This window comes from Gymnoscopelus braueri (assembly GCF_963280865.1).
Source record: "Gymnoscopelus braueri genome assembly, chromosome: 18".
NCBI classification, from domain to species: Eukaryota; Metazoa; Chordata; class Actinopteri; order Myctophiformes; family Myctophidae; genus Gymnoscopelus; species Gymnoscopelus braueri.
In genome coordinates, this window is record NC_137618.1 from 18,460,097 (window position 1) to 18,475,897 (window position 15,801).

Sequence of the window (15,801 nt, forward strand, 5' to 3'; positions counted from 1 at the left end):
CCTGTATCAAAGCATACATCGCAGAGACATGTTTCTTTTCAAAGGGGTGTAGAATAGCATATATTTATGTTTATGTTTATTAAAGGATCCCCATTAGAGTCACATGAATGAGCCTTTAGTCTTCCTGGGGTCCTGATATAATTGGTTCCTGCATGGTGGGAGGGGAAATGAAATGAGTCACCCCTAATGATATGTCCAAAACAGGGGTGCCAGGTCGAAAGGGGTCAGATTAACACCCAGGACTTTACAGGGAAAGATAAAGACACCTTCATAGAGACACTTGGGGTCCAGGGTAGTGTTCAGTCCCACACCAGAAGTTGGGTTGTGAGATCTCCATGAGCCAGACCTCCTGTGGGTCCTTAACCTTGCTTTCTGCGCCAGTCGGAGGTAAAACCTTGTAATAATTACAGTCTCTTCCGCCCTCCGGGTCGTAAGGTGGAGCCAAGATGTCCAGGAATGCCGTCGGTCCGTCCACAGCGTCTATCTGGTGCAGGTTATTGGTGTCTGGGCCCAGGACGCACAGCCCGCTGTCCTCTGTGAACTCCCCGGTGGACCGTAGCTGCGCGCACTGCAGACTTGGGTGTGTTTTATCCATCTTGTCGAAGCAGGTTATTCGGACCGTGCCGTACATGACTTTGAGTATGCCGTGCATCCCTGGATGGTCGTGCAGGGGGATGGAAGCCCCCTTCGTCAGCAGGAACACCCCCATGCTGAAGTCGCCCGTCTCGCATATGTGCATGTAGGTGACGGGCGGCGCACCATGGAGCGTGTGCGCGGCTGCTGCAGCCCGGGAGCCGTCACCTTTCCTCGGGATGAGCTTCAGGTCTGCAGCCCTGACCTCCGCCATCAGGCTCTTCAGTTTGCTCTGGTTGTCCAGGAAGGCTGCGGCAGGACATTGCTTTCTGAAGGTGATCAGTGCCTGACGGGCGATTCCCTGCACAATGCATGTCATGTTGCTGTTGTTGTTGTCCTGGTGCATCATAGCCAAATTATCAAATTACCAAATTGACACGTGTGAGTGCATGTGTGAAGACAAATAAATATCTAGTATATTTGCAAAATAAAAAGATTGAAAAATGAATTCAATAGATGATCTGGTTCAGTTGCAGCTTTGTTTTTCAGATGCCCCATTGTCAAATAAATGTCATACAGGTCAGCACAGACACTTCGCAAGTTCGCAGCCTTGCGCAATAACCTCCGTGGTGCCTTTCACATAGTTTTATACTTTCTGAAATATCTAACTTTCCTTTACAATGGAAGATCAGGCTGAAACCTTTGCCCAAATGTGGAGTCATATGTCATAGATACGTCAAAGATGACTGACGTCATACATCATTGACGGCACAGGCTGGCCGAATGACGTCTGAGCTCCACAATGGAGCCATGCCGTTCCCATGTGGATCCTGAGATCCCTCAGCAATGTTTAAAGGTTTAAATTATTAGATTATTAGCATTGTGACAAAGTTGACATTTTCGCTGAGGGTGGCGCTAGAAAGCCATGGGATCAGCCAAAACCAGTAGCCCATCCTCAGGGAAGCATGAATGTTATTATTTGGGACCAAAGTGTAATGAGCTGACAGACTGCCCAACCGAACAACACACATACAGTAGAAAAGACGAAGGACCCCTGCACACAGTAGCTCCCCTTAACCACTTAAATCCCATAGACTTAGTTGACTGGAGTCCCCCAGGGGTCTATACTTGGCCCCGTCCTTTTTTCCAGGCAAAGGTACCAAATATCTTTGCAGAAAAGCTCACAAAGCTTTGCACTCTTCTATGCTCTTCAGACTAAACAGAAACTATTTAGATGCCATGTTATTGTTCTGGTCACGTGATCGTCACTTAATGAGCCACAAAGCTTAAATTATTATTACTAGGCCTACTATGGAACGATGCAGGTAGGGAACGATGCAACAGGCATTTTCAGCCACAAGTAGAGTTGTCACGAGTACCTGTTGCGCCTGTCAGTGTCCCTTTTACGCCCATATGTAGATATCTGTCTGTCTGTCTGTGTCCCTTTTATGCCCATACTGTATATGGAGATCACTGTATCTGTCTGTCTGTCATATTCATGGCCATATATGGAGATCCCTGATGTCATCGATATGATGTCATAGTACTGACATCGGTCGGACGGTTCACATAGATTAGAGATTCTGTGCATACTTTAGGGATCTCCATAGACAGAATGGATTTATAAAAAAAAAATAAAAAAATTAAAATCTTTTTCAAAGGGTAGCTCAACCAACCAACACAGGCATCCTTAGAACCCTGATGCTAGTGGAGCTAAGTAAAAAATACAGATTTAGTCATGTGTTACTGCAAATGAGAGTACATCTTTAATTGTGTCTTAAATATAAGACATATAAACACATAGCTACAACTGCTGTTTTTGTAATTACAGTAACTGTAACCCCATAGAGTTTATTCCCACCACACTCCCCAGTTCCCACATAATGAAATTCAGAGTTAATTTAACTCCATGTGAAAATGGCCCCATAACACAGTGGTTCTCAACCTGTGGGTTGAGAACATGTTTTTTGAGGGGTCCCCAGATGACAGTAAAGTGAAAGGACTCTTAAGACCTTTTTAATACCTAAAAAAAATGAAAGAAAAGAAAAAGACCATTACTGCATCAAAAGTAATCAACAAACTATACTATGAAAACTGGTCAAACGGTGCCAAATTGTCAAATAATATGACAATAATAAGAAAGAGGCAAAAATAAAATAAAATAGCCGAGCTTGTAGATCTGCTATTTTCACAATATTTAGCTGTGGAACAGAGTCAAACTAAATGTAATTGTGTTTATCAGGGTGGGCCGTCCCCAGTTCAAATATGATTAATTTGGGGGTCCCGGCTTGAAAAGGTTGAGAACTACTGCCATTACAGAGCAAATCCTGAGTTAATTTAACTCAAGAGTGTGAATCAGTTAGAAGATTGTACTCCCATGAAGTTAAATCTATGACCTTTGCCCTGATAGTTCTACATTGGAGATAAGAAGTACTGCGACTGAAGCCTGATTTATTCAAGCCTCAGTTATACTTAGTAACGTGTGGGTGTCATGCTCAGTAAATAGCAGATCTACAATATCTGCTATATACAGCATGCAACACCAGCATGCAACCAAGTACAAAGTAGAATTTTAGTTGTACGACAGCATAGCTTGCTGAAAATGACGATCTCCTGGCCCAGCTCCTTTCTAATTTGGCAGCTCCGGATGTATATGTCAAATTGTCAAATATTAAATAATTCAAATGACATGACAGGAGCACAAAAGACAGAGGAAGCACACTCCAGCCATCTCTCTATAGATTAGGCTCAGTCTCAAAAGCTTGCATTATGCTTATAGAAAAAGAAAACAGCTCAGGGATCCAACAAAGGAGAACAAAAGTTAAGAATGTTCCCTCTGTGGCCTTAAATATCAATCAATGATCAAATTAGTGATTGAACATAAAGTAATTGGTATTTTTTTTTATTATTAAGTTGTCTCATGGCTGCACAGGGAAAACATTTGTGAACTCTTGATTTGATAAGCCTTATTTAACTTTATCTGGCACAGTCCTCAGGGTTGGGGGGATATGGGGAGAAAAACAAAACACCTACAATTCCAAACAGTTATCAGGCACTATATTGAAACATGGACTGAAGAATATTAAAGCAATGAAAACATAAGTTTGTACAGCCTTATTATTTATTACTTAAATGTCCTCTTGTTGCTTATTGTTGCATAATTGCCTACCTGTTTATAGTTTTGTCTTGTCCTGCCTTTTATCGAATTTATAAGCTATAGAGGCTCAGGCTACTATACTTACACAGATGTTTTGTATGGTTTCATACCTGAGAGGCTGAGGACAGCTGCTGAAGAGGACTTTGTTTCCAACATGCGGCAACTTCGCCGGCAATGACGCAACGTGGGACACAGCAGCAGCAGCAGCAGCTTTCGTTTTACGATATAATAAAAAACGTGGATTGAATTTCATCAGTCTTCTTGTTGCAGACATTGCTTTCCAACTACTTTTAATACTGACCCCTGTGGAAAACAAAACAATCAGAAACCCCACATAAAAGGCAGTCAGTTGTCTCAACAACAGTGTATGGGATGTTCCCAAATGCGTTATGACCAAGTGCACTTTGGATGGGTCACCTTGGGTGACATGAATTGCTCAACAGCGCAGCAGGCTGCCAGCGCCAATTAATGCAGTATAAACGATCCAGCACAAACGTGCTGCGTTAGATGGACGTCACGTGACTAGTGGTTCAGGGGCTGGCTATTCCATTAATGGCCACAGGGTGTCAGTGTTTGTTGCACAACAAGTGAGCAGGTTTCCCCAAGCGACTGAAGAAAATGGTAAAAGACAACTGTTTCATACAGGTGAGTCACCAACTATCAACTTCAGCTTTTTTCTTTTTCCTATCACTTCCGATTTCACTTTTTTTTATCCTGTATGAGTTCTCTCTCCTGAGTGGATGACATTTTTATTCCGCGATGAAAATGTATTTCCTCTTTACTGAAGAGATGGAGACAGGAGACCCAATAGCAGATCTAACTAGATATGTGGGATGGAAAGAGATAATTGTGTGGTTGAAATTATGACACCATCATTAGTTTGACAACAAGTCACTGACAAAAGACAAGAGTTGGACCACTGGGCCAACCCTGCTTGTATGGCACCTTTATCGATTGATTGATTAATTGATTGATTGATTGATTGACAAAATAAAATATGACAAATGATAATCATATCTTTGTAAGTATTTGTCAAAAGAATAAAACACAATAACGCCTGAGAGCTTATTTCCATATATATATATTTTTAATAATATGAATGACAGGGGTCACAGGGTTTTATTTGAGAAATTAACGGTAATTTCGCTGTCCTGCAGCCCAGCACACTTCTACACATACCATGCCTCTGGGACCACAACTCCGTTAAGGATGGACCTTGGGCTCGGAGTGATGTCTTTTTATGTTGAAGCTAGCCTTGCAACTTGCGAGCTAAGTGGCTTCCACCCATATGGTTTATGGCTGGCCTTAGCGTCTGGCGGGCCAGATGGGCCTTGGTGGCGTCTAGCGCCTCAGCCATGGATGATGGGTGTGTACAGTTTATCTATGTCCATGGTTACCCTTTTTGACGGAGCACATGGGTGAGCATTCTGGTGGCGGTGACATGTCTTCGGACTCAACTGCCTCACTGAGCTCCTGTTTTGTCGCAGTGTGTCTTACAGTGTCCCCGTATATATGGAATATGTAAGGTCGAGAGACAGTTTTGACACGATAGAGAACGATAAGATTACCCCAGGTTACCTGAGGGGAGAGACTCTCCAACCAATATAGCCCCTCCGAAATGCGTTCCAATCAAACTTAATCAAAGAGGCCACACACTGGTGGGGCTTATTACACCCACGTGGGGCTAATCAATGCATGGCCACTACACTCTTTGAGACAGGTGTGTCTCAAAGAGTATCCATGTCAACTGCCCCGTGTGGTCAGTCCCCGTACATAGAGATGTACAGAGACAGTCTCTCCACTCAGAGAACCTGGGTTACAATTAACCTTACCGATCTACAATCTCACAACAATTTAATGACTGATGAATGATGAATAAACTCCATTACTGTTGCACTGCCACTATCACTTACATGTTTTATATCTACTGTAAAGAGATGTTTCTTCTTGTATAAGAGACTGAAATTCTGCCTTTTAATTATTTTTGAGTGGGTACCTTATGCGTATTTGATATTGTTATCCATAACTTTTCCTTTGTTACTTTCTCTATTCTTATGATTATATTCAATTAGTTAGATAGTTAGATACTTACATTTTGTAACAGAATTATTTTGGAGCCGGTATGGAAAATAATATCACCCACTATTTTATACATGTAATGAGAAAGTAAACTTAAAGGTAGGGTAAGTAATTTTCTTTGGTTAAAATAAGTGTTAAATAGCTCTATGTTCTGATAGTACTCATTGCTATAGAGTGTTTGTTCAGTAACAAGAGTCTCCATGTCTCTCCACCTCTTTATTAAACAGAAAATGCATTTTCATCCAATTAGGATAGAGAACTCTGTTAGGATACAGATTAAACAACTGAAATTGGAAGTGATGACACTAAGAATTGGAATGGGAACTGGAACACTATAAAAATGAAGCTGAAAATGGGTACTCTCCTGATTGGCTGATATTTTGTCACAAAAATGTATTTTCTGTTTATTAAAGAGCTGGAGACTCCTGTTACTGAACAAACACTCTATAGCAACGATTACTATCAGAATATAGTGCTTTAACCTTTTAACAAAAAACGTGTCGTTTAAACCAAAAAATATCACTTACCCTACATTTACATTTCAAGTGAAAGTTGAAGTTGTTTTGCTTTCATCACATAGTATTGTGGTAACCAACTTTAGAACTGCTTTTCTGCCGTTACGCCCTGGCCTGGGGGAAACCTAAGGCGTAACAAAACCTGACCTAAATGAAATAAAGCATAAGATGCTTATGCCCCCAGCTGTCTTAAACAAACAAAAAGGTTCTCTCTACTTACAATTGTTTTGTGAAGTTTATAACATTTCTGGTCAGTATGCTGAGTTTCCAGAGATTCCTGTGCTGAATTGTCAATTGTATTCTTTGTGAAACATTTTAGATACGACTGTTTACAATATGATATTAAAGGTATATATACAGTAAGGAGGAGTGCGTTTTAACATTGTTAATGATGCTTGAAACCTGCTCTTTTATTCTTTAAATAAGAAAAGTACAATATAATGTTCAACCGTTTTGGGGAACACAACGTGAACGTATGTGTTGATATTGTGGTAAAAAACTAACATGATCAGACTCAGCTTGTTCTCATTTCTAGATTAGGGTTATTATAATGGCTTCTCCCACTTGCTGGAGTTGTAAGTTAACACTTATGAAGGATGGCGAAGTGCCAACACAAAGTTTCTATAACAAATACATATTGGCCCAAAATATTGTACTTATAATTCACATAGGATCGTGGTTGTAATATTTGTCAGGTGTTACATTACCATTTAGTGTTTGTTACCTGAAGTTCACTCACATAAACAGCGACTCATTTTTAAAGCCAATCACATTTATTTATTTTTTGTCAGTTACAGCAGGCTACATCAAATACAAAGAAGATAAAACAAATGTAATCCAAACCAAGAAAAAAAAAAACTGCATACTTTTTTGGCATTGTTGTACATCATTTGGACATCAATATATATCACATGTTTGAATTATAGGTATTCCCATATACAACTCAACCTAATAAACCAAATACAGCCCTAGTTTAAAGTATCAGATGATTTTTCTTTTTTTTAAAGGTAAACCAAAATCTCAAAATATACGTATATGGTTAAGACTATAACCAAAATGCCTAATAAAATGGGGCCCTAAAACGTTTGAGAACCCCTGGTTTAAAATATCAGATTAGATTGAGCCAAAATCACAATGTCCCCTTATATATTAATATTTGTGGCCAACCTGTTACAATATATCAATCTCTTCACTGTTACAGAACTTGGGCCTTCAAGTTGTTACAATGTAAATAGTTAGTCTTATTCTAGGATCCTACTTGCTCAAAAAGTCAATTTTGACTGAGTTTGATGACTTGGAATCCACATCAGTGGCTGTGGATCCTACTTGCTCAAAAAGTCAATTTTGACTGAGTTTGATGACTTGGAAGCCACATCAGTGGCTGTGGCTGTTATCTCTGTGAAGCCAAATTTGACTTGGAACTGGATTACACGACCCAACCCACCTGCAATATTTGGCATCTCAACGACAAACGAGTTGAGTTCCTCTATTCCCCACTCATCTACATATTGAGGATTCTTCCTTTCTGTGCGATAAAAACCAATACGGCCTGATGTCTGGTTTCTTTCTGTTGGTACTAAAGTGTGGTCTCTGGTTTCATCCCAAGCCACATCTTCATCTATTGTCACCAGTGGTAAGAAAATACCATGACACCATTGTGTACCACCACACGATTGTGTAGGCCTACCACCAGTGCCACACGCCACTTTGTTGGAGTGCTTATCAGCCTTATGCTTCGAAGCATCAAACTCTTCAGAGACGGCAATACCATAAGTAAAGGCACTTTTTCGTGATGCCACTACCTCAGGGGTTCTTCCGAACATGACAGCTCCCTTCAAAATTGCCTGCTGGGCCATCGAAGGGCACAGTACCTTGCACTGAGCACCAAACTGCTTGGTAATGTGTGCGCGCAGAATCTTACTTGAGGCATAACCCCCCACTAACACAAGGCACTCAATGCTGAAATCCTTTTGCAAGATTTCTTTGAGACTTTTAGTGATGCCACTCAGACTTTCATCAAAGAAAGATCTCAGCCTCTCCTTTGAGAGTTTGATCAACCCCTCGTCCCAGGTTACACCTTGCGCTGTCTCAAAGTAATTCTCCATTGGTTGCCTTTTCTGAGCTAATGCAGCTAAGTTAAATGGGCAGGAGATGTCTACATCATCATCCACGCATTTAAGAACAGAGAAGTTATACATCAGCTTTTGAAGCTCACTGGGATATGCTGTTTCATACTCATTCCAGAGATCATCAGAGAATGTTTCCTTGAGGAAACATTTGAACTTCTTGTCAACATGCTCCCCTCCCAGACCGTTACCAGAGGCCTTATGCAGCTCTTTCAGGGCTCCTCCATCCAATACTTCATGCACCGTGATGTCAATGGTACCACCTGTAAGACAACGGTGCTAGGCTTTAAAATATGAAAGCAAGAATGGACAACAGAGAAATAATATAGTTAAGTTGCACAACAGCGCAACTATAGCAAGATATCTACCAGTTGGACTAGTAACATCATGACAAGTTTAGTAGCCTACACAACTCAAACCTCTACCAACGTGTCATTGCGGGTTAATGACTAAATTGAGAAAAGGGAAATTCAAAATAGACTTGCAAATAATTGCAAAAGGGAATCTAAAACAACAATAAAAAAAAAAAAACATAAAAGTCACAGCACAACATACCTCCACAATCAACAACAATGTATTGGGTTCCAGGATTTTGTTGTAGGGTATCATGTCCGGAGTTCTCATCAATGAAACCATCAGAGGGAAGCTGCTTACACCAGATTGAGGCTGCCTCTGGTTCCAATGCGATGACCAACTTGTTCGATGCCTCTGTCACAATGCCAGCCTGATAAAAAAGAAAGAAAGTAAGACAGAAAGAACATTATTTAATTTCACACATTTACATTTGTAGAAAATATCATGTAGATCATTTTGATAACGTCATCATGTATGTAATAATAACAACATTGAATTACCTCAGTTGCTGCTTTTCTCATGAACTGTTTTGCGGAAGCATCCCAAATTGCAGGAACAGTCAGAACCCAGGTGAAGTCAGACGCAGTGAAGGTTCGTCCTCTTGCGTTTTCAGCAATGGTGATCAGTGCATGGTCCTTCAGGTAGCGTAGACTTTCTGTGATGACTTTCAGGGCTGTCATTTTTTTGCCATTTACGGCTGCAATCATTAGATCCTCATTGAGTGTCTGTTGAAATTTTAAAATGTATGTTGTTAATAAATGTATAAAGATTTATATACATATATATTTTCTAAACACATTTCTATCCTAATAAATTACACATCAAAATCAGAGACTTACTTTTCCGTAGAGTTCCATCTTGAAGTTTTCAAAGAGAAGTGTTTTCTTGGCTATTTCATTTCCCTTTTTGGTGTATTCCATTTTAGCGTCATAACCAAATTTGAGGAACTCCTCATTTTCATCAAATAGAATGCATGTAGGTGTCTTCGGGGTGCTTACATCATGTTCTTTTCCCCATTGTGGAACGATGGGATCTATGTTAGCTTCTCTATCTTTGATACTAAAGGCGTATCCACTGTAAGCTGTACCGAAATCTATTGCTATTATAAACGTATCCCCCATATTGGAAACCAGAAGAAAGCTCAAAGTCAACCAAACTGAACTTAAAACAGATGACAAATATCCCAGTTTTTATAACATGAGCACCCTGTGGTATGTCACTAAGCCCCACCCTTTGGTATGCATAATTGCACAGTGTGCACCGGTGACAGACCAGTTTTAAGTGTCGACACAAAGATCTGGGCATGGCTTCAAGAGATGACATGACCAAAAAGGTAAGCACTGAAAATGGTAACTATTTATTCATGTTTCTTTGATGCATGAGGTGATGTTTGAAAGGCATGTTGGTCGCTAAAGAAAACATTGTGTCACAGTGCCGTTTATGACTAAAATAAAAGTAAAATGTAGGCTAAAAGCAACATGATGACTAAAGATTTATCAAGGACCAAAATGTTATAACGCAGTAGCCTCTTGTTGGATTAGAAATTTGGTCATATATTAGTTATATATATATAACTCCTTGTGTAATGTAATGTATCACTTTGTAAGCAATTTGTTCTTTTATTTGGTCAGACAGCATAAGGTTTGGATAAATAATAGGCTACTTAAAAATATATATGTTCAAACCTATAGCATCAGTCTGCTTCCTCTGATGGCACCCCCAGAGATAAAAGTGGCCAGTGGTGGAGATGGCCCTGGTGGTCCAACAATCAGACACAACAAGATGTCCGCGACCACAACATGCATCAGACACAGTAAGTATTTGAGAATCACTCAATCAAGTAATCTTATTAAACATCACATACAGCATACAGTTAAGCCTTGGATCAAGACTATCATAGATGTGTTTTATCGAGTCTGACTTTTATAGGCAAATATCAAAATCGATAAAATACATCTATGATATTCTTGATCCAAGGCTTATGCAGGTCCAAATTTTAAGGCCTACTGTAAATTATGTCTGATACTATAATAGGCCTATCCTCTTTTTACTAACTTCACTAGATTCAGAGCACAACATGAAGTTCGCCTGCAATTCAGAGAAAGTAAAAATAAATTATTTGACCTCATTTTGTGATGGTTGTGTCACTTGTGTGTGTCAATCACGTTTACTGCCACCGAAATCTTCATCCGTCATTTAGCCTACAGTATGTACCAGCCTACAGCCTGTGGATTGACCAAAGGCATAGCACACACTCTTCAAGTGTGTGTGTGTGTGTGTGTGTGTGTGTGTGTGTGTGTGTGTGTGTGTGTGTGTGTGTGTGTGTGTGTGTGTGTGCGTGTGCGTGTGTGCGTGCGTGCATGCATGCATGCGTGTCTGTAATCCATGCGCAAGCAGCGCGACCTATGAGCGCGACGGTACGCACCATGAGCTGTCAATCCAACCTGTGACCGTGAGAGCCTCCATAATAGGAATGAATGATCACACAGTGCACACTGACTGGACCAGTCTCATCTGCAAACTGGCTTTTCTTCCCTTTGCAAACCTGTGATATCACATTCTGTCCTCTCAAATAACACCATTGGAGAGGACATTCTTATTTTCACCATTAAAGCTTGTCAGATATTCCAAATACCCCAGATATTGTGTCCAATGAAATCAGAAAAACTGTCACATTTTCAAATAGGCTGCCCATTTTATTTTTAGGCTATATGGACACTTGTACATCCAAATATGAAATATCAGCCTTTGGTGGAACATATTATGGACGTATTTTCCCTCTATGTGTTGATGCATGAGCATCCAGTTGTAGGCCTATCTGGTTTGACAATAATGTAACCTTTGGATCTATTACAGTATGTAATGCGCTTTTTGTGCAGATCCTAATCAAATAATTCAAATACGTGTGTACCGTGTTTAGGATCGAGGGTCTTCTTTTTTATGTGGCTCCATGTACTGTAAGTCCTATAGCAAAGCATGATCATCAAACCGGGCCAAGAAAATAGCCTAAACTAGCCTTGGATCAAGACTATCGTGGTTTCATAGATGTATTTTATTGAGCCTGACTTTTACTTTTAGCCTTGGATCAAGACTATCATAGTTTCATAGATGTATTTTATCGAGTCTGACTTTCACTTTCGTATCTATGATAAGCAAGTGTCAAAATCGATAAAATACGATCTATGATAGTCTTGATCCAAGGCTAAGCCTACATTGAAACAACACCGGGATAATCCCGCAGCTCCTCGGTCACCTCCAATCACCTCCAATGCTTGATGACTGTTCGTACTGTGAAATTCTCCGCAAGTAGGCTAATATAATAATATGCATTGGAGTCAGTGTGCAAGGTGGGGATACGTTACAGATTGTAAAAGTCTTTATTTTCGCATACAAATATTCTTTATGTGAAAATACGGACTTAAGTGGGCAAGGTCCTAAAATCACCCAATCAAGTAATCTTAGTTAAACATGATGATCCAGCATCGGGCCTACTGTAAATGCAGGAATCTGGTATCTAATTTTAAAATGTAGCCTATACTTTAGGCCTAGTCTGTATGTCTGATACCATAATATCTCTTTTTCCCAACTTCACTGGATTCATTTCAGAGCCTATTAATCGTATCAAACACATACGTATTGAAAATCACTCAATTTCTGATTATAAGAAACGTTATGATGCTTATTGTATTTTGTTTTCGTAGTCACAAGCATTTAATTTTTCTTCAAATGACAGAGATGCTGACATCTTTTGAATCATACACTCAGAAAATGAAGTAATCTTAGTTTACATCAGCATACTGTAAATACAGGAATCTTGTTTCTCATTTTAAAATGTACTGTAAAATGTCTGATACCATAAAATCCTCTTTATCCCAACTTCACTGAATTCAGAACACACCTTTCAACCTATCAAATGTAGAGCTTTGTTACTTGATGTTTTAGTACATTTCTCTGTTACTTCACAACATTACATAAAAAGTAAAGGATAAATAATGATGCATGAACTGATACCATGGGTGATGGATACAACCTGTTCAGTGGTCTTGGCCTGGGCTAACGTTTCTCACTTTGGTTCTCTTTCTATTCCATAAGCATAACATTTTCATGTACTGTACTCTAAGCAAGATTTTGACTCAAATCTGCAAATGTATGATGTGAGGAAGCATGTGATTTATGGGAGTGGGACTGACAATTTAAATGTTTCAATAATGCAAACTGATTCATGCTTTTAACACAGTGATTATCCGAAGGAACAACATACCCAAGACAAACGTAATCCAGGAAGGTAGCTGCTGTTTATTCCTCTATATGTTCAGTCACCCATGATATTGGTTACCATATTTGTCACACTTGTAAGATCTACAATACAAAAAGGCACATTTCTTTTATACTTACCATATTAACTGCATTTTTTTAATCTCTGTTATGCACTTACCAAATTAAGCTGTGGCATGTGTGAAGAATATAAACAAAGGTGAGCCCAAAATCTGTAATTATTTTTATAAACAGTTTACATATACAGTATATTTTTAGATATTTTGTTAACATTAATATGCAGAGAAAATTAATCAAGACAAATATCTTCCTGGTTTTAATTATTAGAAATGTTTATTTCTGGTCTTAAGTGTTTTATAATGATTACCAATATGTGTGTAATACAGTATGGATGAGATGGACCAACATTACAAGGAGAAACTAAACGAGGCACGGTAAATATTCTTCCAATTATGTTCCTACAGTAGCCTATAAGCAACATAAATAAGTGTACTATGAATTCAAAATGTGAAAATGACTTTACACCCTTACAATTAAATAATCATATGCTAAATACAGTTCAGTTAATTGCTGTCATCTATTCTAATTATTTTCTGAATTAAAAGTGCTAACAGATCACCTTGAACACAAAAAAACACAAAAGAATACAATCATTCATGAAATTGTTGATCAAGGAGTTAAGCATTTCCACATAAAGACTTTTCCTCCCTCAGAACTGCACTGAAAGAACGTGAAAAAGAATTTGACTCATTCAAAAACAGGTAAGTAAAATTATTCTGAATAATGTACGAAAGCAACTACAAACAAAAAGGTTGTTATACAACATGAAAATCTTTTCTTTTTTTAACCTTATGAAGAATGGCAGCCAATCTGAACAATGAATTAAAGACAGGAGATTGCGAGAGCATGGACAGTCCTGTTAGCAAGACACGACTGACAGCCATGTATGAACAACTAAACTTCATCAAGTGGCCTAAAATCAGGGGTGATTTGAAAACAAAGAAGGAAAACAGAAAGCTGGCAGATAAATTGATTCGGGTACGTACAGTGTATACATGTGATGACTGAAAGTTGTGCTGTTACAGATAGAGATTTACCATGTTCTGCAGTCTCCTTATTCAATTATTAGCTTCATTTAATCCATGCATCCTCTAACACACAATGCTTTTATGATCATATAGGAAATGTTTGAGGCTTCGAGAAAGGATATGGATGAAAAGAAGAAGCAATTACAGGAAATGTTTGCATTCCACAAGCACAGCCTGTCACCATCACCCACGGATGTATGATGACATGTTTTTATTTATTTATTACCACATTTAATCTTTTACTTTTTGTTAATTTTCTACCTTTCCTATACAGGTAACAGTGTACACAAAATTGGCTGCCCAAAATCTACAAATGGCTGTATATCACAGCAGCAAAGAAGATGTTGTTAAGGTATGGTTGATGTACATCAAAGTTCTGTGCACCACAAAAGTATAGAATACTGTACATGAAGCTTAGGTATAGAGGCTATTCAGGACTAGAGAGGAAACAATAGTGTAACATGCATGTGTTAGGGTGGGTTGTGGTTTTATGGATCACTGAATTAAATTATTAGATTGTTTATCTATAGATAGAACCATTCAAAATCTTAGTTTGTCAATTGTCCATATTGTCTCGTAAAGGGTGCGTTCCTGAAATACCAAGAGAGGATCCCTACAATGACATTCAGAGATCTGGCTGCTGAATGCTACTGGTTGGGTTGTTTGATGGCTTTAAACAGTCCTCCACTACAGCCTGACTGGGAGAGTCTTATTCCTGGACCTGACGCTTGGAATATCTTCCCACCTGCTATTAAGCATGGAGACTGAGCCAATGGTAAAAATGTATGGTTTTAAATGAGGGTTACTAATAAATGGGATGAATTGATTCAAGATTCAAGCGGTTGTCACTGACTTATACAGGTACAAGCACCAAAATGTTGTTGGGACTTATCCCGTAGATTGTGCTACATGTAGCACAAAATATATTAAAGCAAGAAAATTAAAAAAGCTTATAAAAAGTTTTAAGTTTTAAAAGTTTTAACAAATATACAGATTAATTGTATTGATACATCTTTGTGGTGTATCTAATTTTGTGTAATCACTAAAACCTACAGGTTGTATTAATTGTGTCATCGATATTATGTTGTTATGTGTCCAGGTATAGCTCAGTCGGTAGAGTAGGGCTACTCTCCTTTGTACTGCAAGGTTCTGGGTTTGATCCCGGGCACCGTCAACTCATAAGTAGTATGACTTGGCTAACTAAGTTGTGCGTTAAGACCTAGGTGTTACGCTCCACCTCAGCTATTCATCTCAAAGGGGTGTAGCGCTTTGAAAAGGGGATAGACATGCACACTCTCAATCTTCACAATAAGCCACTCCAACTTATTATGTTACTATGCCCTGTTGAATGAGTGCTGAGCCATGTAACAGTCTTATAGCAACTCAGGCCGTTACAGGCTTTATCACTTTATGTAATGTATAAATGACTATGAATACTCGAACATAATTCTTATTTGTCCTGTCATTTGACATTTCATGTGCTTCTATCTCTATTCTTATGACTATAGTTGTAACTGCAAAAAATAATAATACACTCTTTTACACTTGTGATGAGACAATAAACTAAAGTTCAGGTAGAAGTTGGAGTTGTTTTGTTTTAATTCAGTAGGTGTCACCTAGTATTGTGGTACTTA

The 15,801-nt window shown here is 38.9% G+C and overlaps 2 protein-coding genes across 2 annotated transcripts; both read right to left on the reverse strand.

The window, feature by feature from the left end:
* Nucleotides 1-268: 268 nt before the first annotated feature.
* LOC308105877 (2-aminoethanethiol dioxygenase-like) lies at nucleotides 269-952 on the reverse strand (the record flags this gene model as incomplete). Its single annotated transcript, XM_080456804.1, has 1 exon — nucleotides 269-952. One exon carries the CDS (start codon nucleotides 950-952, stop codon nucleotides 269-271), a length of 684 nt encoding a protein of 227 aa, XP_080312930.1.
* A 6,694-nt stretch (nucleotides 953-7,646) lies between these two features.
* Nucleotides 7,647-9,925, reverse strand: LOC308106284 (heat shock 70 kDa protein 12A-like; the record flags this gene model as incomplete). Its single annotated transcript, XM_080457334.1, has 4 exons — nucleotides 7,647-8,713; nucleotides 9,006-9,174; nucleotides 9,305-9,529; nucleotides 9,644-9,925. The coding sequence occupies 4 exons, from the start codon at nucleotides 9,923-9,925 to the stop codon at nucleotides 7,647-7,649; spliced, it is 1,743 nt and encodes a 580-aa protein (XP_080313460.1).
* Between the last annotated feature and the right edge of the window lie 5,876 nt (nucleotides 9,926-15,801).